At 35.8% G+C, this 21885-nt stretch overlaps 1 protein-coding gene across 3 annotated transcripts in view; it reads right to left on the bottom strand.

Moving 5' to 3' along the window:
• The window catches only part of TNFAIP8 (TNF alpha induced protein 8), a 144462-nt gene that overhangs the window by 58075 nt on the left and 64502 nt on the right, over nucleotides 1-21885 (bottom strand). The window contains exon 1 of one of the 3 annotated variants that reach the window (XM_074205342.1): nucleotides 2995-3706. The exons of 1 other annotated variant lie outside the window; for it this stretch is intronic. Coding sequence is in view for 1 of the 2 variants with exons in the window: in XM_074205340.1 (XP_074061441.1) it covers nucleotides 2995-3025 (31 nt within the window). In the remaining variant the exon portion in view is untranslated. Of the gene's footprint in view, nucleotides 1-2994; nucleotides 3707-21885 lie in introns of those variants that run through there. One more of the 3 variants, XM_074205340.1, reaches the window with a different exon arrangement.

The raw sequence follows: 21885 nt of genomic DNA, 5'->3' as shown, positions 1-21885 counted from the left end.
CCTAGCTTTCTTTCTGGAACCTACAACTATATAATGAGCTTGTCTAATAGGAGTCTAATTCAAAAGAGAATATTAAGTGGAGGAGGAAGCTACTTCTAATTATCTTAGATCTCTTATCATGTAACCTTCAGTGTTCAACAAGAGCAAAAGCCTGAGGGACCTTTGATGCTATTAACTTTTTTGCTACTCTCAATTTCATAAGTAAAGGCATTTATTCTACAAGGAGCAACTGTACACTAGGAATGTACTCAACAGCTGCACTCCTGCTACTCTGAACTAGTGTTGATGTGTTCCTTTCAGTAGCCTTCATCCTTTCTTTAAAGTAGTTTTCCAACATTTTTCATGTTCATTTTAAGTCCAGACATGTTGAACTCATTATTAACAAAGTGAAGGTTCGATATCCATTCCATGTTTAATCATCAAACTCAAAGTGTTTGTACTATTAATATTATTTTGAAGTGAGAGGGAAGGGTAAAGAGAAAAAGGAAGGGCAATGGTGTATTATAATGGCAAGAATCTTTTAGACTGAGGCGGCTAAGTTTCCAATAGTCATGAGATCTTTTCATTTATGCATGCACACACACAAATAAATTGGTCAATATAAAGTCTTTTTTTCTCCTTCATACTTAATTCCCAAATATGTCACTAGTCACTCGTTGACAATCTGAAGTGATAACTTTAAAATATCTCCTATTACAAGAATCAGACAGCAGAAATATGCGGACATTTTCCTGCAAAATAGACTCTATGGCTAGACAGTTATGATCTCACACTAGATGGGGAGAGCTAATTGTAAAGGAGGGGAAAGTCCAAATTATTTGCATATATGGAGAAGAATGATAACTAGACTGTTGACATAGTTTCACAGAGATTTGACTGCTGATAACTGAATATATAATTTCCCAGATAATCAGATTTGTAACCTAGTAAAAACTCTGCTCTCATTAAAGGTCAATGCTCTGATCCAGAACACTCCCTCACAGATACATAAACACAGTCACTCCTGCTTAAGTTTCCTGGCAAAAGGCAAAATAGTTCCACCTGGTTGATAAAAGTATTTGATCTGACCTCTACAAACTACCTTTCTCCTCAACTTCCATCTATTTAAAATGAAGGAATCCCCAGGTATTTCTTTCTTAAATTTCATTCATCTTTGTAAAAAGCATCCATGCTATTTGTAGAGAATTTGTGTAATGTAAAATATCAATCAAAGACCTGGACAAAATGAAAAAAAAAAAGACTTTTCAGAGCTAAGGCAGTCCACTTAAACGAGTATTAGCAGATTCCTGTGTATAACTCAGGAACCTTTTCAAGCCTCAACTTGCTAACCACTGTCTACTTTAGGTAGGTGGAAAGTGATTGTTTCTAGAGGAATGCATAATACTTGTTCCCCTCCTCCCTCATTATCCAAAAAGAGATTAAAAAAATTAAGTCCCTAAGTGTTTCAGTGCTACCTATATTTTAGTGCCTCCTCAGCTAAGACTATAACCTTCTTGAGGGCAAAGAGTGTTTCAGTTTTTGTCTTTTGGATAAGCACACAGGATCCCCAGGGACACATAAACACTTAATAAATGTTTGCAGATTGACAGATTGATTGTAGTAATTTACAGAGTTCTCCCCTACACTAAATCTTTGTTAATTTTCTGCTGCATTCATTATTTACTTTTCAGCTAACAGGGAGGAGAAAAAATACAATCCATATTCGTCTCCCTCAAATGATTTTAGTAGCCACACTATACATTTATTCCTCCATCACTAGTAGGTTCAGTAAGAATTTTCAAATCTTTGCTCACAGCTATATAGTTTTGATTCAAAGCCAGTTCTGTATTCCTGTACAACAAGAGTTCTTTTTATTGCTTGTTCCTCTCAACGAGCATAATAAGGTAAACTCAGGTCCACAGTAATGACTTTATAAAAGACTTAACCTTTAGAGGGGGAAGGGAATGAGGAATAGAAAGAGAAAAGAAAATCAAGTTTCATAAAGACTTTCTCTCTCTCTAGCTAACCTCTACCCAAATGGAGATTATTTGGTCCCTTCCCAGCCAAAGTCAATTGCCAACACCACTGTGATTTGCTTGAAATTTGCCAGTTTCCCTGGGGAGTGCTTTAAAAGAAAAGTTCCACAAGCTTGAAGAGTATTTAACTTTTTACCCTCTGATTTTTTTCTCTACCCCCCACCCCCACTCACAAGTGGTCTTTTGTACACAAAATTTCGGGAAGTAAAGCACACAAACACCCCTCCACACACAAATAAACTCCCAAACTAACACTAGTGTAGAATTGTGTTTTTGTTGGCACATTTCCAGCACTGTCACTCAGTCAGATTGGGAGTAAATGAAACCCTCGTCTTTGGAAAAGTTGAAAACTGACACACTCCTCTCAGTATAACATAAATACAAAATACCCCTCACATTTCATTCTTATTCATCTCCCCATCACGCCCCCCCCCCCCGGAAAAAACATACCCTACTAGGGGAGAGGAAGTTAGAAGATGAATGCTTATGCCTAAAATAAAGATCTTTCACTTCTCTCTCATAATTTCCTCTTTCATTAAGAAATGTAACTTCCAATTTCTAAAGTCCCTTCTTTTTAAGTTGCCACTCTTAGAGCTTTCTTCTGGGGAGATACAGTTCTTCGCTGTGTTGATACTATTTCACAAACAAGTTTCTAGTTCTTGGAGTTAATACTTAAGCTATTTTGTTTCTAGAGAAATCTAAAGAACAGTCCTTCCTCTAGAGTCTGTGCCAGGTTTCTCCCCTCCCCTCCTCCTCTCGTCTAGTCTGCACTAAATGGCTGCATGCTGAAAAAAAGAACCAAAAAATCCATATTCTTCCCTACTATTCTGACTGCAAAAGGGCAGTTCCCCAAAAGAAAATACATTCAACTCATTTAGAAACTCAGTCTGCCTCATGTTTTCTAGCAGTGACCCCCGTCCACCTCCTAGTCCACTCCCAACCCTCTACCAACCCCCCAAAAGAAACAAAAAAATCATACCTTCCCTTGATTCATCAACTTCTGAGTTCATGGTGTCAGTGTAACTTGCTGGAAACTAGATTATAGCTGACATGCACTCTGAGAAGCTGAGAAGTCAATGTCTCAATATATTTAAAAAAAAAAGAAACCAAGAAAAGAAAAACCTCCCAGGGGTGGAAGACTGGTAGTCGTGTAGAGATTTTAAGGGGAAAGTTCTGCAAATTTGACGAATCACATCTCAGCTATGTGAACAGGATTCCGCCCCTTCAGAACTGCCTGCTAGCTCACAAATGCTGGGGAAGTAGCACCTTTGCACACTGGTGCTGTAAGACATACATATCAGTAGTTAAGAGTTCAGTCACTGGATTTTCCCTGAAGCCTTCAGTTCTTTCACAGGGTGGAGTTTTACTTGTTATAGCATGCTCTGTGGGCATGCAGACAAACTAGGGGCAAAGAATGAGACAGAACTAGGAAAAGGAGGGGGGTGGTGGTGATGAAAAGACAGAAGCAGAAAAAAACAGAAAAAAGGTATAAAACCAATGTTTAGTGTTAGGGCATAACAAATCTGATTAAAATTAAGTTTCAGAAAGCATGTGATGAGATAGAAATAATTTTATATTTTATTTCTCAATAAAACTAGTTGCCTGTCTTTAAATTACAGAGTACTTCAAATTTTTGATTGTATACTTCTCTAGCTAAAAATCTTGAGCATGATCCATAATATATTTTTAATTTATAAGTTTTATACACATAAATCTATTCAAAAGCATATCCATTATATAGCTGATAGAAAAAAAAGAAACTTAAAAAGCATGCTAAAGATGAAATATTTGATTCCCCAAGTCAATAGGGAGACTCCAAACTTTACTGAATAGGAGTGACATGCTCAGACCCACCCCTTGGGAAAACTACTTTGGCTACTGGGAAAAGGATGCTTTGGAGAGGGAAAAACACTTGGGGAAAGGAGATCAATTAGGAAACCATTGCCACACTCCGAGTGGGAGGTGGTGAGGGATTGAAATGGGAATTGTGGCTTTGTGAGGAGAAACAAGGTGAGAAATGCCAGAGCTGTTACAGAGGTAAAAATGCTAACACTTGGCAAATGATCAGATGTGTGGGATGAAGAAGGATGAGCAATTAATGATGGATGACCCAGGACATCTGCATGCTCTATGAGATAAACTAATAATAATAATATTTGTCCTTCATTTTCGAAGAAGACCACATCATCAGGGAGGTGATGCCATGACAAGCATGTGAATTGGATTTGAGTGAGGGGGGGAGCTGTGCTAAGTCACCAGCCTCACTTTTTCCTCCAGTCATCTGGATCCAGTGGCCAGATAAGAACCAGAATGACTTAAGATGGTCCTGGATGAGGGGCAATCAGGGTTAAGTGACTTGTCCAAGGTCATACAGCTGAGTGTCAGAGGCTGGATTTAAACTCCTGTTCTCCTGATTCCAAGGCCAGTGCTCTATCCACTGAACCACCTAGCTGCCCATGTGAGATACAATAGGCAAGGAAGGGAGGTATGGATAAAGAGATCTTTTAGAGTGGCATTTGCATAGCTGCCTCTGGGTCCTGAGGTAGTGAGAGATGACTGTTCTGAGAGTTCCAGGACTGGCTCAGAAGGGGAGGGGTTGAGAGCCAGAATAACAGAGAATGGTAATGGAAATGGGAATGTAGAAAGGGAATGAGAGACTAAGAGGAATAAGGGTAGGTTTAGTTGTATTGGAGACAAATGCTAGCATTTCGCTATCAAAAAGACGTGGGATGTAGCCCTTCTTTTTGATCATGAAATTTCTTGGTTTTAGGTCATGCCCCCCCCCCTCAAAGTTCTTCATAATATGGCCCCCTCCTACCTTTTCAGTTTTCTTATATCTTCTGGGGATTTTCATTGGCTTTCGCCATGCTTGGAATTATCTCCCTTCTATCCTTTCTGGTTTTCTTCAAGTCTCAGCTAAAATCCTAATTTCTATAAGAAACCATTCCTAATCCCCCTTAATCTAGTATCTTGCTTCTGTTGATTACCTTCAATTTATCCTGTATGTATCTTATTTGTATGTATCTTATTTTTACATACTATCTCCCCCATTAGGCTACTTAACTCCTTGAGAGCAGGGAGAGGAAGCCTTTTGTAATGAGATAGCAAGATGTATTGAAAAAAACCCACTGGATTTGGAGTAGAGACCAGGTTCAGATTCAGGTTCTGCCGATTACCATCCTTTGTAACTTTGGTATCTCAGTTTTCTCATTTGGAAAAAAGAAGAGCTCAGATCAAAGGATATTTAAGTTCCCTTCTAGCTTTAAACCTATGAGTCTAGTCCCTGGGTCTCCCAGCTTTAATGGAGGAACTTTGATTTATCTTTCCAGGGTCTAGGCCTTTATGACACTTCCCAACAAATCCTACCATTCCTTTTTTTTTCAGGTATCTTACTATGTGTTGTCTCTTCCCATAATTCAGTATCTGGCTTCTTAAACACTTAAAAGCTTCATCTATTCATGAAATAAAAGAACATTTTAGATTAAGAAGAGTCCTCAAGCACAGAATAAAAATTCCCATGGAACCATGGGGTAAATTACTTTAGAGAATGGTGTTGTCATTTGATCCAACACCTTCCCTTTAGATAAGCTTCCAGAAAGGTTGAGTTAATCTCAATTTCCCATCTGAGAAAAGAAAAATTTTTTTCTATCATCTGTCTTGAAGGGATAATATTGAAAAATTATCAGTAGATAGGAAGCCTATCAATAATTATCAGAAAGAAGGAACACCTAGGTGGTGCAGTGGATAGAGCACTGGCCCTGCAGTCAGGAGGACCTGAGTTCAAATCAGACATCAGACACTTAATAATTGCCTAGCTGTGTGACCTTGGGCAAGTCATTTAACTCCATTGCCTTAAATAAAAATCTAAAAAAAATAACTATCAGAAAAGATTCTACACAAATCAAATTTGGAAAAATTGCTATATTGTTTCTTCAATTCCATGCCAAAAAATTAAAAAAGTTAGAACCACACAGCTAGGTAATTATTAAATGTCTGAGACTGGATTTGAACTCAGGTACTCCTGACTCCAGGGCTGATGTTCTATCCACTGTGACACCTAGCCACCCCCATCTAGAAGCATTTCTAATGCTAAGTGATGGTTAAATATTGATTCTGAAAGGAGAGAATAACACCACTAAAAATAAGCAAAGGCCCTCTTTAGTTTTAAGGAAAACTCTAGAGTGAATGTTTTAACTTAATTTATAAGCAATCTGTGATACTTCCAGGATTTATTTCAATAATGAGATAGAATAACAATAAAGATTTATTATCTTCTTATTAACATCATTTCAAGTTCACCTAGAAGTAGACCAATGGCTGGTATAGCCATGAGGAATACATATGAAACCATTTCCTTAAACTCATTTTCTTTTTATTTCACTTAAATGGAAAAAATGATGAAAAATAGAGGAAAAGATGAGAAAAAGGAGAGAGAGAAAAAGGAAGAGGAATAAAGATGGATGTGTTAACCAAGAAAGATGACAATTATGCTTAATTCTTGCAAATTAACCTTGAAAATAGATTAGAACATGCTTTACCTTTAGGAATGTCACAGACAATAGCTAGGGCTCCTCTGCAGATGGTTCTCAACTAATAACTGCCTATAGAAGATTTAGTAACCTTAGATTTACCCAGAAAAGCCCTGCCCCCAGTCTGAGATGAGATATATTGATGGCATGACAAGACAAGCCATATACTTACATAGGGGGCTGACAGAAATGACCTTTCCTGGCCCTGTCCAATGAATCACTTAGAACACCAGCTTCTCATCCCCCAGACAGCACACCAAAGAGGCAAAACAAGACATGTTAATCATTTTCAATAGGCATAGTAAGCCTTGGGTTCTTCAATAGCAGCACAATTTTAAAAAAGAAAAGTAGTCCTGATCAATAATTAAGGCTATTACATAAAAACCTGTATAATGATTATACAAAATGCCATGACTGAAATATCATTATACTTATGGTGCCTCAGACGGTTCAAGTCAATTCTCTACTGAAAGCAATCCATCATCACAAAGCATCTCTTAATTACCTCAATAGACATAGAACAGTTCAGGGGCCACAAGGAAAAGAGTTAAAACAGATGCAGTCTATATTGTCTTCCAAGACATCTTATTTGAATTTGGGTTCAAAGAGAGGCCATCAGACCTCCCTCAGTTTGTTCAAAAGAAATAACTGCTGAATGACTAGAGGGAAGTGCTATGTCATCCTCCCAATTAAATTTTGACAGTTCAGTTGTATGCATGTAGACATCATCATCTGAGGAAAATATTGATTTATTTTTATAAATATACATTTATATTTAAATGTAATCAAATGGTCACCTTGGGTAGGATTCTTCTGATATATTTCTTGGATTTAGCCCTATTCTTTCCACCATTATCACTCTAATTTACACCTTCATCATCTTTTGATTGCACTAATGAAAAAGGTACCATCTGCAGTTTTTAACCTCTAATAAATACATTCTACACTATTGTCAGTTTAATTTTCCTAATGCAAAATTATCAATGGTATTTTACATCTAGATTTATTTCTCCCCAAACCACTTCTCCATTCTTATTTCTCCCTGTACTTCTTCCCATTCCTATATTGCTTACCAATCCCATTTATCAGGTATAGGTTGATTGGACTAACTCACCTCCTAGGTTCCAACAGACCCCAATTTGCTGATCATGTAATTCACTGGTTAGGTATTTATTCTACAGACACAGAAGTTCCCACAGAAACACAAGTTTCCTCTCTTGCTAAAAAGCTATGACACTGGTCATTCCAGGAATATGCCCTGAATTTTTCTGTGTCCCTGTCACTGTTCACACTACAATATTTCAACCCCTTTTCTACCTATTGAAATAAAAGCCATAACTGCCTAGCTGTGTGACCTTGGACAAGTCATTTAACCTCATTGGCACAAATAATAATAAAAAATAAAATAAAAATAAAAAAATGAAAAGGGGGCAGCTAGGTGGGATAATGTTGAAAAATTATCAGTAGATAGGAAGTCTATCAATAACTATCAGAAAGAAGGGGCAGCTAGGTGGAGCAGTGGATAGACCACTGGCCCTGCAGTCAGAAGGACCTGAGTTCAAATTCAACCTCAGATGCTTAATAAATGCCTTACTGTGTGACACTGGGCAAGTCACTTAACCCCACTGCCTTAAATAAAATAAAAATTCTTAGAAAATAAATTGAAGGGGCGGCTAGGTGGCGTAGTGGATAAAGCACTGGCCTTGAAGTCAGGAGTACCTGGGTTCAAATCCGGTCTCAGACACTTAATAATTACCTAGCTGTGTGGCCTTGGGAAAGCCACTTAACCCCGTTTGCCTTGCAAAAACCTAAAAAAAAATCAAAGTCATTCTTCAGGAACTAGCTCAAATATGCTATTTTCTCTGCAAAGTCTTCTTAGAACCAGTATTCCAAATCCCCAGGACTATATACTAGTTTTAGCCAATCTTTTTAATCATTCCTTCAGGGGCAGGGGCTTGGGGAGGGGAAAGAAAGGAACTTGGGAAGGAGAGAACTACTCTGCTCCATAGACAGCCCTATACTCCCAAACTCAAGTCCCAAGTTCTTCCTGTTTGGGGCAAAAAAGTTTGAGGGTAGAACTAGGAAGTCAAAAAGGCAGAAAGAAAGATGAAGTGTAGGCCAAGTGCCAGTATCAGCAAGACATGGGAATATAGACCCATGGACAGCAGATGGTTATGGTCTAACTATAAGGATAGCTGAGCCAAACAGTTGGAATGGTTCAAGTGTGAATTATATTATGGGTGAAATCTTCACTGCTGATCCCTTACTTAGGGAGGGGAGAAAGCAGGAGATACATTTCCCTCCCGTTTCCCTATTCTCAGGAGAGAGTTTAATGGCTCTCAGGGTCACTAACTCACTTTAAAGTTCCTACTTTCCTTTTGTAGTATTAGCATTTGTTCTATGATTACTTTTTCTTCTAGGTTGTTAAAAGTGATAAAACTATTGACCAACAGAAATCCTAAACTTTGTGTTTTATCTTATTTAATGCTTACAAATATAGAGGAGGTAGGGAGAATGCTTCTTTACAGAGAGAAGGGATATTTTGTCCAAGTTATTTAGGTTGGGGGATTACAGTCATCATTGCTAACCACGGGGGTGGGGATTTGAGTGAAATAGAGAGCTGTATGTCTGGCAAAGAACCTGAGACCTTGGTTCCTTGTTAGAGATGAGCTAGAGGAGCTTATGTGGTACAGCAATCATGAGGGTGTGTGATATTTGAAAGAAAGCCACCCTTCAGTGAAGAGTTAGGGGCAGGGGTGAGAATAGGGTGATGGAATTCTTAGAAAATTTCCATCCATTGGAAATAAAGCAATTATCAAAGTCCTGAGCATCTTTGGCAACACCACTGGTTCAAGTAATGCCAGGTAGCTGTTCACCCTGCTTGTTAATGCCACCTAGTGGTTATAGTAGTTTATACTATTGCTGCTTGGGTACTTGTTTTCTTCTATTCTCAACTTGCCTTTACCATAAGCTAATTGAAAATTATGCCTAATACATTTCTCTCTCCCTAAATATAGCACTGTAATATTTGATGATTATATACAAATGCCCAAATAGAATTAAATCTATTTTAATATTTTAAAAGACATAAGATATTATCAACACAATTTATAGTCCACATGTCATTCAAGTTGGTCACATTACCTTAACTTTTCACCTTAACTTCAATAAAATACCAAAGAATTGAACTTTATCTTTGGTTCCAATTGGCCTACCATTAATTTTTGTCATAGTTCACCTCCATACTTCCAGATGACTAAATGGACAGTTTTAGAGGAGAGTGGGAAGACCTCTATGAACTGATGCATCATGAAGAGAGAACAGGTAGAATAACTAATTTATACAAAGAAAACATTATAAAGAAAAATAATTTTCAAAAGCTCAAGAACTGTATTAAGCATAACTTTCAATATGGCCAATGTGGAAATGTGTTTCGCTGAATTAGGTATTTTTATTTTAATTTTGACTTTTGTTAGGGGGGGCAATGTGATGGTCAGATCATAAATAGCAAAATAAACATATTTTAAAACCAAAACTTTTAAAATACTTCTAAAAGTGCTTTCTGCTTTACACTCCAATGACTACATTTGATTACCAAGTATTCAGATACCCTCCATCTTAGTACAAGTACAGTTAACTATCAAAGTTGTTGGCTATATCTTAAAATTCAAATTGACTTAGAGATGAACTTAAAAATAAGGTATAATGGTTTATTCATATGGTGCCACCTACTCATAGGATTATAGATTTAGACTGAAAAGAACTTAGAAGTTATCAAGTTTAGTTTAATAGATGAGGAAACTGAGTCACAGAGAAGTTGAATGGATTACCTTGCCAGGGTTTCCCAGCAAGCAAAAATCCAAGATGAGATTTGAATCCAAATCTTCCTTACTTCCTTACTATTCACTAAATCATGATGCCTCTTAGATCACTGTCAAGATTTTTATACAAACTTAAAAAAAAACATGAAATAGATTTGTAAATTACCTGTAACTTTTGAGTTACAGCTGCAATTGAGGTCACTTTCTCAAATGTCTGACATGTAGAAATATGATCAAATCTGAAAATACAAAGCTGGGGATGAGAAAAAAATTGAAGGCTTAAATTTTTAATTTTTTCCTTTTACTCAAAGTTCTTGAAATTTTTTTTGTATAGGTGCCTAAAAGTCTCTGTCAAAATCTGTCACATATTGATACTTTGACAGGACCATAATCTCATAGATGTGGGTTCTTTTGCCACAATGGAAGATGATAACCTATCTGCATCTTTAAATTCAATGCCATTCTCTTCTACAGCCTTTCCTAAATAAATCTTCTTTGGAGGCATTATGAAAATATTGAATATCTTTTTGTTTAGGATTTTGCAAGGCAAATGGGGTTAAGTGGCTTGCCCAAGGCCACACAATGAGGTAATTATTAAGTGTCTGAGGTCGGATTTGAACTCAGGTCCTCCTGACTCCAGGGCTGGTGCTCTATCCACTGCGCCACCTAGACACCCCAAATAGTGAATATCTTTTGAAAAATTTCTAGATATAAATGCTACACTCCAGTTTTTCATATGTCACTCATGACTACATTCTGACCCTTCTCTTGGGATCAGAAATATATTTTTATGTCTTTTAGATCACTTGTTGCATTTGGTAATATTCTGGCACCTACTTTCCATTTGCCTTAGTGCAATTTTCATTTAACTAATGGTATTTCATGATTTGTTAACACAGAATGATTAGGAGACTACTAATGTTAAAAAGATGGGTTTTGTGGCAGAGATTAAGTCAGATTATCCTGAGTGTTTCACCACTGAAATGGAAAGGATGTGAAGGAAATGAATATATGCATAAAAGAACAAATTTGCTAATATCTGTCTAGAAATTTAGTTTCTTTATGGATGATACTCACTGGAGTACCACTTTTAGTCTTAAATGATCTGAGCTTTCAATATACCTTAAAAAAGAAGGAATAGTAATGGCATTTTTAATAAGAAGTTGGGAAGTATAACTAGACATACATAAGAAATTTGTGCAGGGTGCAACCCAATTTTAAAATACTTAGGGATCTAATTTGTGATAACTGAAGATAAAATACCAAAAGAAGAGAAAATATAGACAGTGAAATATTGAAGTTCAGAGGTAGTATAGTTTGTCTATTCCTCTTTGTAATCTGATTGCATTTTCCTTTAAGCATTTAGATGGAAGTGTTTATATTAGTAAACAATAATATGTCTATGATGTCTATAAGAATCATCCAGTTTCCTTGCTTTTTCTTAGGCTCCTTAACAATTTTTTTAAATTACTGTCTTCTCTGAAAATGAGTGCTACCTCTCTTTTTTGAATTATCAACAGCATAATAAATTTTTATTTAATTTTTCATTTTGACCCTGAATGATTCCTTCAGGGAGGTCCAGTAAATAAAATGTAGTTGAATTCTACTAGTGTCTCACTCTCCTTCATTTCATGGTTGAGTTCATCCCATTGACATTCATTGTTATGATTATCAATCCAATTCATCTATAGTTGAAGTGGTGACTATTTTTTTTTGAAGTTTTCTTCACTAAGCATAGAATCCAACCTTGGGTTCTTACTCTGTCAGTTTTTAAATCCCCCTTTTTATGATCATTCCTTAAAAGTTAAAGTTAATTTTTTCTTCCCCATTCTAATTTTTATCTTAGATATTTCTTTTTCCCTTTTCCTCTTGATATTTTATCTCTTTTGAGTTTGTCTTTGCATGTATGTTTTAGAAAGAGAGACAGAGACAGAGAGCCTTTATCTAGTTCAAATAAAAATGAGGTTATGAGATGACTCTTCTCCTATTCCTTTCTCAATTTGTATAATTTTCATGTGCATCCTATTTATGAGAAAGAATATGTTCTCTTCTTCCTCATTTCTTCCTTCCCTTAAAACTAACAAAACCACACCTAGATCAATGTTTGTCTTATTTAATTCTTTGGCGATATTTGAAGATAGGAATTTGAAGGAGCAAGTAAATACTTCATTATTTTTTTAGCTTTTTTTCCAATTGACTATTGTGTTTGTATTTTAAAGTTTCTGTTCATTTAACTAAGATTGCTTGAAAGGCCTCTATCCTATTAAAGATTAATTTTCCCAGTGTAGGATTTTACACAATTTTATATGTACGATATCACACGTTATAACTTGGTTGTTAAGCCTTTATATTGTCACTTTGAATAATATTCCATATTTTTGTTCTTTATAGTGATTTCTTCTGTCTTATGTGATCATGTCAGTGGTTCCTTGATACTTTTTTTCCTAATTACTAATTGTATAAACAATTTTTTCTTTGATCTGGAAGCTCTGGATTTTAGCTATGACATTTCAGGTATTTTTTTAGTTTGAAATGTCAGTCATTTTTTTTCCTCTTGGTCCTAATAGATTTGGGTAGTTTTTTTATAATTTCTTGAAATATGACATTAGGGTTGCTGTTTTTTGGTCATGGTTTGTAAAAAGTCCAGTAATTCTTAAGCTACTTCTCCAACCTCTTTTCCAAGTCTGTTGTCATTGACTTTTGATATTTCTGATTGTCTCATGGAGTTGCGGAGTTTTAGTTCTTTCATTATATTTCTAGGTGAGTCCCCTACTTGGAAAAGGTGTTTCATCTTTGAATCTGAGCTAATTCTTTCAGTTTTTCTTTCATTTAATTTCTTATTTAACTTTTTTTAAAGTTTTTGCAAGGTAATGGAGTTAAGTGGCTTGCCCAAGGCCACATAGTTAGGTAATTATTAAGTGTCTGAGGCTGGATTTGAACTCAGGCACTCCTGACTCCAGGGACGGTGCTCTGTCCACTGTGTCACCTAGCTGCCCCTTTGCTTAACTTTTTTTTTGGGGTGTTTAACATTTTATTTGTTTTCCAATTATATACAATAGTAATATGTGCCCATCATTTTTTGCAACGCTCTGAATTCTACAATTTTTCCCCCTTCTCCCTTCTCCCCCCCCCAAAAGGCTGTCTGACAGTCTCTACATTGTTTCCATGCCATACACTGATGTAAATTGAATATTATAAGAGTGAACATAAGAATAAACATAAATGCCCCTCCCCCCAGGAAGATGGAAAACCTCAAGAATAGAGAGAGAGAGAGAGAGAGAAAAATGTACTTTGGTCTGTGTTCAGATTGCAGTGGCTCTTTCTCTGGGGTGAGTTGCTTTCCCTATCATAAGTTGCTTCAATATTTTTCCCTCACTTGCTATTACTAGCTGTACCTCCACTCTATTTCTTCCCACTCTCATTTATTCTATTCTCTCTCTCCTTTCATCCTGGCCCTGTCCAAAAGTGTGTTGAATCTGAGTACCCTCTCCCTCAATCTTCCCTCTCTTCTATCACCTATTCCTCCCTTCCCTCCCCCCATTCCCCCTCATCCAGTCCCTTTCCTCCCATCCTTCTCCAGGGCAAGACAGATTCCCTCACCCTATTAAGTGTGCAAGTCATTTCCTCCCTGAGCCATTTCCGATGAGAATGACGGCTCACTCATTCCCCCTTGCCTTCTCCCCCCTCTCCTCTATTGAAAAAGCTTTTTTTTTTTACTCTTATGTGAAATCTCTCCGCTTCTTCTTCATCTCCCTTTCCTTCTTCCCAGTACTTTCCCTCATTGTCCACTGACTCCATCCCTTTACCACATCATACCATTATATTCTGCTCCTTCCTATGTCTTGTCTATATATGTTCCTTCTAACTGCTCTTATAAATGAGAAAGTTCATATGGGTTATCAATATCTTCTTCCCGTGCAGGAATACAAACAGTTCAACATCATCAAGTTCCTCATAGTTAGTTCCTCTCTTCCACTCCCTCTAAGGTTCACCAGTGTCCTGTACTTGGAGATCAAACTTTCTGTTCAGCTCTGGTCGTCTTGTTAGGAAAGTTTGAAAGCCCCCTGTTTCTTTGAAAATTCATCTTTTCCCCAGAAAGAGGATGTTCAGTTTTGCTGGTAGTTGATTCTCAGTTGTAAACCAAGATCTTTTGCCTTCTGGAATATCATATTCCAATCCCTACGAGCCCTTAATGTGGATTCTGCCAGATCCTGTGTAATCCTGACTATGGAGCCTCAGTAGTTGAATTATCTGTTTCTGGCAGCATTCAGAATTTTCTCTTTGATTTGGGAGTTTTGGAATTTGGCTATAATATTCCTGGAAGTTTTTCTTTTGGGATCCCTTTCAGAGGGTGAACAGTGAATTCTCTTGATTTCTATTTTACCCTCAGCTTCTAGGATCTCAGGGAAACTTTGCTGTCTTTTCCTGGTCATAGCTTTCAGATAGTCCAATAATTTTCAAAGTATTTCTTCTGGATCTGTTTTCAAGGTTGGTTGTTTTTCTAATGAGATATTTCACATTTTTTTTCTAATTTTTTGGCTTTTTTGGAAGAGTTTTATTTCTTCCTGCTTTCTTGCAGAGTCATCAGCTTCCTTTGGTTCCATTTTGCATTTGAAGGAGTTATTTTCTTCAGAGAGCTTTTTTATCTCATTTTACAGCTGACCAATTCTGCTTTTTTAAGGCATTCTTCTCATTTGCCTTTTGTTTTGCTTTTTCCATTAGGCCTAAACTGTTTTGTAACATATTATTTTCTTCAGTATTTGTATATCTTTTGCTTAACTTTTTAATTTCATTTCATTTCTTCCGGATATTCTGGTAGTCATTTGGTTATAAATATTTTCCCCCAATACTCTCCTTATAACCTATATTTCTTGTTTTATCTCTTGGATTTCTCTTGATATCTAATAATTCTTCATTGTGTTAAATCTTTTTTTCTCCTTAGTCTTATTTTTAGACTTCCTTCATAAATGGTGATTTTGTGTTGAGACCAATACTGTGTAGACTATTCTAGAGTTTTAAAGGACTCTTGTATTTGCTGAATAGACTTTGTTTTTTCCTATTGTAATCTGGAAACTGTTCCTTTTGATCTGAGTAGGGTAGAAGAGATGGTACCAGGCTTCACCCCTGACTTTCCTCTCAGTCTATTGGGATCCACTCTGAATCTGGACCTCATCTGATCTGTTTTTTATGTGATTCTTTTAGTTTAAACCCTTGCTATTAGCCTGACAGTGCCCAGAGAGATGTTAGAAATCATGTTGAGATTAAAGTCTCCTAAATATTCTTCTCCACCCCCACTGCTCTTGTGCTCATGTATTATTTGCCTTGTTTCCTACCGGTGATTCCTAGTGTTCCAAAAAAGTGAGTGGTCAGATCTTGTCTCCCTGTTCAATGTTCAATAACCTACTGAGCCTCTCCACATTAGATTAGCAGTTCCTTGAGAGTTTCTAGAACATTGGCTGGCATATAGTAAGTGCTTAATAAATGCTAGCCAATTACCTGACTGGAGAAGTTCTCTTGTCTGATACAATAGAACTAGTTTTAGGTCCTCAAATAACGGAGTTCAAGTTGATTTGTGACACCACATCATTAACCCTTTCCATCCTATCCCACAGAGATCATTACAATTTTCATGACCTTTGGATGATTGGGAGAAGGGGGAAGCTACTTGGCAGAGCTCTTCTCTCTGCCTCTTTCAGTTTCATTTATCTAACTCCATTCTGGCTTCATTTATAGCTTCTGTTGACCTTTGATCTCATTTGGCCATTTTTATATAAAGTTATTTAATAGCAAAAAGAATTAACTTTTGCTTCACTTGAATTTCCTTTATCACTGATCTTTCTGAGAACTTTTTCAGATAATTACTGGGGTTTATGTAGAAGACCTGAGGCCCTTCTTTTGTTGTTGTTTTTGGAGTTTTTGAAATGAAGTATCACAGAATTCCTGAGCTCAAATGATCCACTAGCCTTTGCCTCTCTGGTAGCAAGAATTAAAAGCGTGAATCACCATGGTTAGGTTCCGTTGCCTTTTATTTTTTCATCCTAGCCAGAAGTCTCCTCTACTTACCACCTATTTGTAATGTGAGGTTTTTTGTTTTTGTCTACTCAAACCCATCACTGACTTTTCTATTTCCCTCATTTTCACAGAATGTAAAATTAAGACTTCATGGGTACAGAACAATACCAGAATAATACTGGCTTTTAAAAAATGGTCTGTATATTCAAGGAAGTTTGAAGTTGCCTAAAGGTAGCTTCCCCTGTCCTCCTCATATTCATTTATGGTCAAAATTTACTGGTCCAATATAGACCATGATAGATGTACCCTCTAAATTGTTCTTCCAAATACATAATGGTCTGAAAAATAAGCATTCTTGTTTCATTTAGTTTTGATGGAGCAGCTCTTTTAAATGAGTTTAGGTCTAATCCAAGAGGATCCACAATACAGAATTTGGTACAATCTATATGTCCTCTGTAAATAGGAGTATCCTCCAGGAATCTCTTTTCAACTTTGACTGTATGCTGAATACCAAGCATGCCAATTTGCAAATACTTTTGGCATGCAAATGACTTCATTTTATGATTTATGATATTAATGAAGTCATACCCTAAAATTATTTCTATTGTTATATATTTTAAGAAAATATGGAAGGGCATCTAGGTGCGCACTGGATAGAGCACTAGCCCTGGAGTCAGGAGTACCTGAATTCAAATCTGACCTCAGACACTTAATAACTACCTAGCTGTGTGGCCTTCGGCAAGCCACTTAACCCCATTGCCTTGCAAAAAAACCCCTAAAAACCCCCCCAAAACAAAAAAAAAGCATGAAAGGAAAAGGACAGAGGGAAAAAAAGGAAAATAAATATTACCAAATTTGTCAGGTGTCATATTTATACAATATTCAGGTATAGGCTGGAGTCAGATCAAACCAGCTCCTTAAATTTTCATTATCAAATACTACAAGTCAGGAATTGATTTTGTTTGTTATCTAGACTTAAGAAAGTGATAGGAAAAATTGTTCCTAAAGCAGATTAAGCTTATAAGTATGTTGTGAATATTACTAATCTGGAAATGTTTTATATGGTTGAACATATATATCCTATATCTTGAGGAGGGGGAGAAGAGAGAAGGGAAAAAATTTGGAACTCAAAATTTTATTAAAAATGAATGTTAAATGTTGGACATGTATTGGACATAATTGTACAGATAAAATACTATTTAAAAGAAAAAAGTATGTTGTGAGTACATTTTTTTCAGAGGTCTAGAGGTTAAATATTTATCAGGTTATTCCTAAGAATTGGCTACTGTTTACTAGGAGGCAGCACAAAGGAACAAGCAGTATTTGAATGTATTTGAGGAAAGTAATTGTAGAACTTATCTCACTCTAACTTGCTTTAGTCTCTTCCTACGGCAGATAATTTTCTAGAAATAAATATACATGTTGTTTATAACCATTTTCATTAACTCAATGAAGCCATTATTTATGTTTATTGGCAAGTTACATTTACTTGAAATGCACAGAATTTTGCATGAAACACAGTTATGCAACTTCTCTGTTTTGGTCTCACATCTGTTACCTATTACTGTGAAGATTCCAAGCAAAGGCATTGCAATCCAATCCATAACAATCTCTTTCTGCTTAAACGGAAAAAAAAAGGGGATATAAGATAAAGCTTATTCAGCTTGAGAGAAAGGGTAGAATTCATAGAAAATGAACAATAAGCATCTTAGTCAGTTTTCAGGGAAAAAAAACCCCAAAACTTACAATCTACAAATAAAACAAATGCCCAAACATGGAACTGAGACAAGCATATGCTACTGCATGTGTGTGTGTGTGTGTGTGTATGTGTAAATTTGCAAGGTAAATGAAAATGAAGTCAGACCTCAAGAGGTAAACTAGAGGGTTCTGAAAATGTGAGCCAAGGCAGAACTCAGCCAAATGTGAATCTGATTCTACTACAGAGGAAAAGAAAGCTACCTTCTACAAAAAAAGCCTAGATGAGAAGTTTTTCACTAGAATAAACCATATTCCGAACAATAGCAACTCCCTACCACTTCAAGAATTCTTCATAAAAGTACAGAGGGCAATGCATAATAGAATTGTAAGCAATATAAAATAAATATATTCCCTTAAAATACTAAAGAATATATGCTTATTCTAGCTATCAAAAATTTAATTCCATAGTTCATACTCAGTTTTCACTTAGCTTTCTCAATGTGGATTCTATTTCAACAGTCCCATTTTAAATACTGTTTATAGTACTTATCAGCTCAAGTTTTCATGTGCCACTATTGTTTATAGCCAGTTCAAGAGCTGGAAAAAAAAGGACCTATTAAATCTTTGTCTCCATCCTGTTCTGTAAATTTCAGGCAGGACATGTCCACTTGGGCATTACTTCAGATTCAACATGTTGAAAACTGAAGTCATTAATCTGAATACTAACTCAATGTTTTTCCCATCCTCGTCAAAATCTGAATTTCTTTCCCAGTGGTCTTATTTCTATCCCTAGTACCACTATTCTTTCAGTCTCCCAGGCTAGAGTGAATCAAAAATTTTAGGAAAAACATTGACTCCTTCTCTCCTTTCATTCCCAAAATCCAAGTTTTAACTAATTCCTTTTATTTCTTCCTTTGAATTGGCATTCATATTTAACTTTCCATTCTACTATTTGTGCTTTCATCCTGACATACCTGTATTACTGTGGCAAATTCTAACCTAGGGTCCTGGACTCTTCTCACATTTAATCCATTTTTATACACTACCAACAAGAGAAGATTTGTATCATGCCATTTGATCTATTCAGAACACTGCAATGGCTCCCACTGCATCAAATCCAAATGCTTCTGCTCAGATTTATGAGAAATCTATAATTTGACTCCACTCATTATTTTCAACCTCATTTCCTATTATACCTCAACATGGATCCTCTGTGTCAATTAAGAAGTTCACTGACCCCTATATGTATCATGTTCTTACCTACCAAGTCTTTCCCCAACTTTTATAAAGCCTAATCATTATTTAAAGCTCAATTCAAGTTCTTTCTCCCCCCACAATATTTCTGACTACTTCAACCTACCTTGATCTATCTCTCCTTTGAGGAAATTTTATTATTTAATGGTAAACCTCACTCAGTATATGTAGAAGTGAATAGAGTTCACTCTGCCTCAGAAAGTACATCCCAAATCCCTGGCCCACATAAGTACTTAAGTGGATATTAAAATATGTTCCTTTGCAATCTTCAAAGAAAAAAAAAGTCCACCTCCCCCTAGTAGTTCAGATACAGAGTGTTGTATCTAATCATCTTCAAAAATACATAAATCTATCAAATTTACCAAAGGAAAACAAAAAAAGTCTGAAAAAGAGCCAAGTAGAAAATAATATCACCAGCTGCAAACCTTCTGTTTTATAAGATGAGTACAAAGCATTTCCTTTAACATTGTCCAAAACAGAGAGAATAGAACATATTTACAACCCCCAAAACAATGTAAACTGCATAAACTCTGTGTTCTGCCAGCATTTATTCATATTTACCTCCCTTAATAGATATGTACCTACTAGTAGTATCTTAAGAATATGATATAGGTTAAATAATTCATCTGTTTCATATGGTGGAAATCTACAGCCAGTAAAATGCCAACAGCTGCATTCTTCTTCAAAATAGCAACAACGTTATTCTTCACATTCTAGGAAAGCCTTAGTTTTGTTTGGTTTTATATCCAGTGCTACACCATTTGAAATTAAGCAAATCTAGGTGGAAATACAGCAGAGAAAGATGAGAACACCTCTGAGACACCAATTTATCTCGGAAAACTAGATCTGTTTCCTAGTCAACACTTCTCTACATGATCAAACTTCTTTCTGGTTTTATATTTTTTTTAGGACTTTGTTGGAAAACACATTGTATAATGTTATGTTTAATATTGTAGCACTTTTCATAAAGTGCCTATATGCTGCTGTTCAGTCATTTCTCAATTGTACCAATTCTTACTGACCCCATTTGAGTTTTTCTCGGCAAAGATATTGGAGTAGTTTGCATTTTATTTTTCTGGCTCATTTTTCAGATGAGAAAACAGAGGCAAACATGATTAAATGACTTACCCAGGATCACACAGCTACTAAATATCTAAGGTTATATTTGAATTCAGGAAGATGAGTCTTCCAGTTTCCAGTCCTGGCACTCTATTTTCTGGACTACCTAGCCACCCTAAAATGCTTATTTGCAGTGTTTAAATATTTTATCTGGGTCTCCTTAAAGAAATAAAAAGTTTAAATTGATTGAAGTGATTAAAGTATTTATTGGTATTATATTTATTGGTATTATAATAAAAATAACAATACTACCCAAATTAATTTTCAATTTAAGTGATCAAATGATCATGAGTCCTGCTGTAACAATTATCTGGAAATTTGTTCTAAAGCAACTGAAATATTAGGGAATGATTTGACCAAGACCAAATTTTTTGTTTGTTTATGCATGATTTACTTCTCAAGAAAACAGTGGGAAAACACCAAAACTGCACAGCTTCACAATAACCCACAAGCTGAATGAAACCCTTCCAATGGCTACTTTTAAAAACAAACTTCATGCCTCTTTTTGTGAAGTAAATTGATATATCTATTGAATATCTTCTTATGTAGTAGGAGCAGTGAAATGAAGAACTTTTTCCCTTCACCTTTCATCATGGCTCCCAGTCCCAGGAGTTGCAGACTACTAAGGACTGAAGCAACCAGCCTTTGATGAAACTGAGGCACAGGTCAAGTAGCAGCCTGAGGACACAGATACTACCACTATTTATTATAATATTTATTTATTTCTTAACCATTTAACATGTATAAAACCATGATACAATTTTTGTTAAGTTTCTATATTTTTCTGTGGCACTAATGAAATTTTTGAATGTCATCCCCCAGAAGTCCCGGGTTTTTATATTGCATAGAGCAGTGATTTCTAGGAACATATTTCATATTATAGTAGAAAGGACTATACTTTTAAAAATAGACTCAATAATAGCAAAATTCATTTGAAGAAATAAAAGAGTAGAGTATCACAGGAATTTATCCAAAAAAAAGTAAAGAAGGGGCTAATGCTTCTAAGCTACAAATTATATTATAAAGCAATTACTGAAACTATTGTTACTAGTTAAAAAATAGAAAAGTAGATAAATTGGTAGAAAAGAAAGAATAAAAAAACAGCTGATACACTAATCCAGCATTTGACAACTTGAAAACAGATTTGGGTGGGGGGGAGACTCTATTTGAAAAGAATTGGAAAACTAGAAAGCTTCCCAGTACTTTAGTTGAGATAAACATCTAATACCATACTATGGTAAATTCAAAAGGAAGGCAAGACCAGCATGTTAAAGGCTATTCCATAAAATTATTTGATGTGTGAACCATATCAGGTTATTCTTGGTAGCAATGGCTAGGGATTCATAATTAAATTCATAATTAAAAAATAAAATTCTAGTGACATTAAGTTGAATTAAGTTTGTACAAAGAACATTAATACAACTAGGATAAAGGAAG

Source organism: Macrotis lagotis, chromosome X (assembly GCF_037893015.1).
Source record: "Macrotis lagotis isolate mMagLag1 chromosome X, bilby.v1.9.chrom.fasta, whole genome shotgun sequence".
Taxonomy (NCBI): Eukaryota; Metazoa; Chordata; class Mammalia; order Peramelemorphia; family Peramelidae; genus Macrotis; species Macrotis lagotis.
The sequence above is the reverse complement of the archived record's forward strand: the minus strand, read 5'-3'. Positions and strand labels throughout refer to the sequence as shown.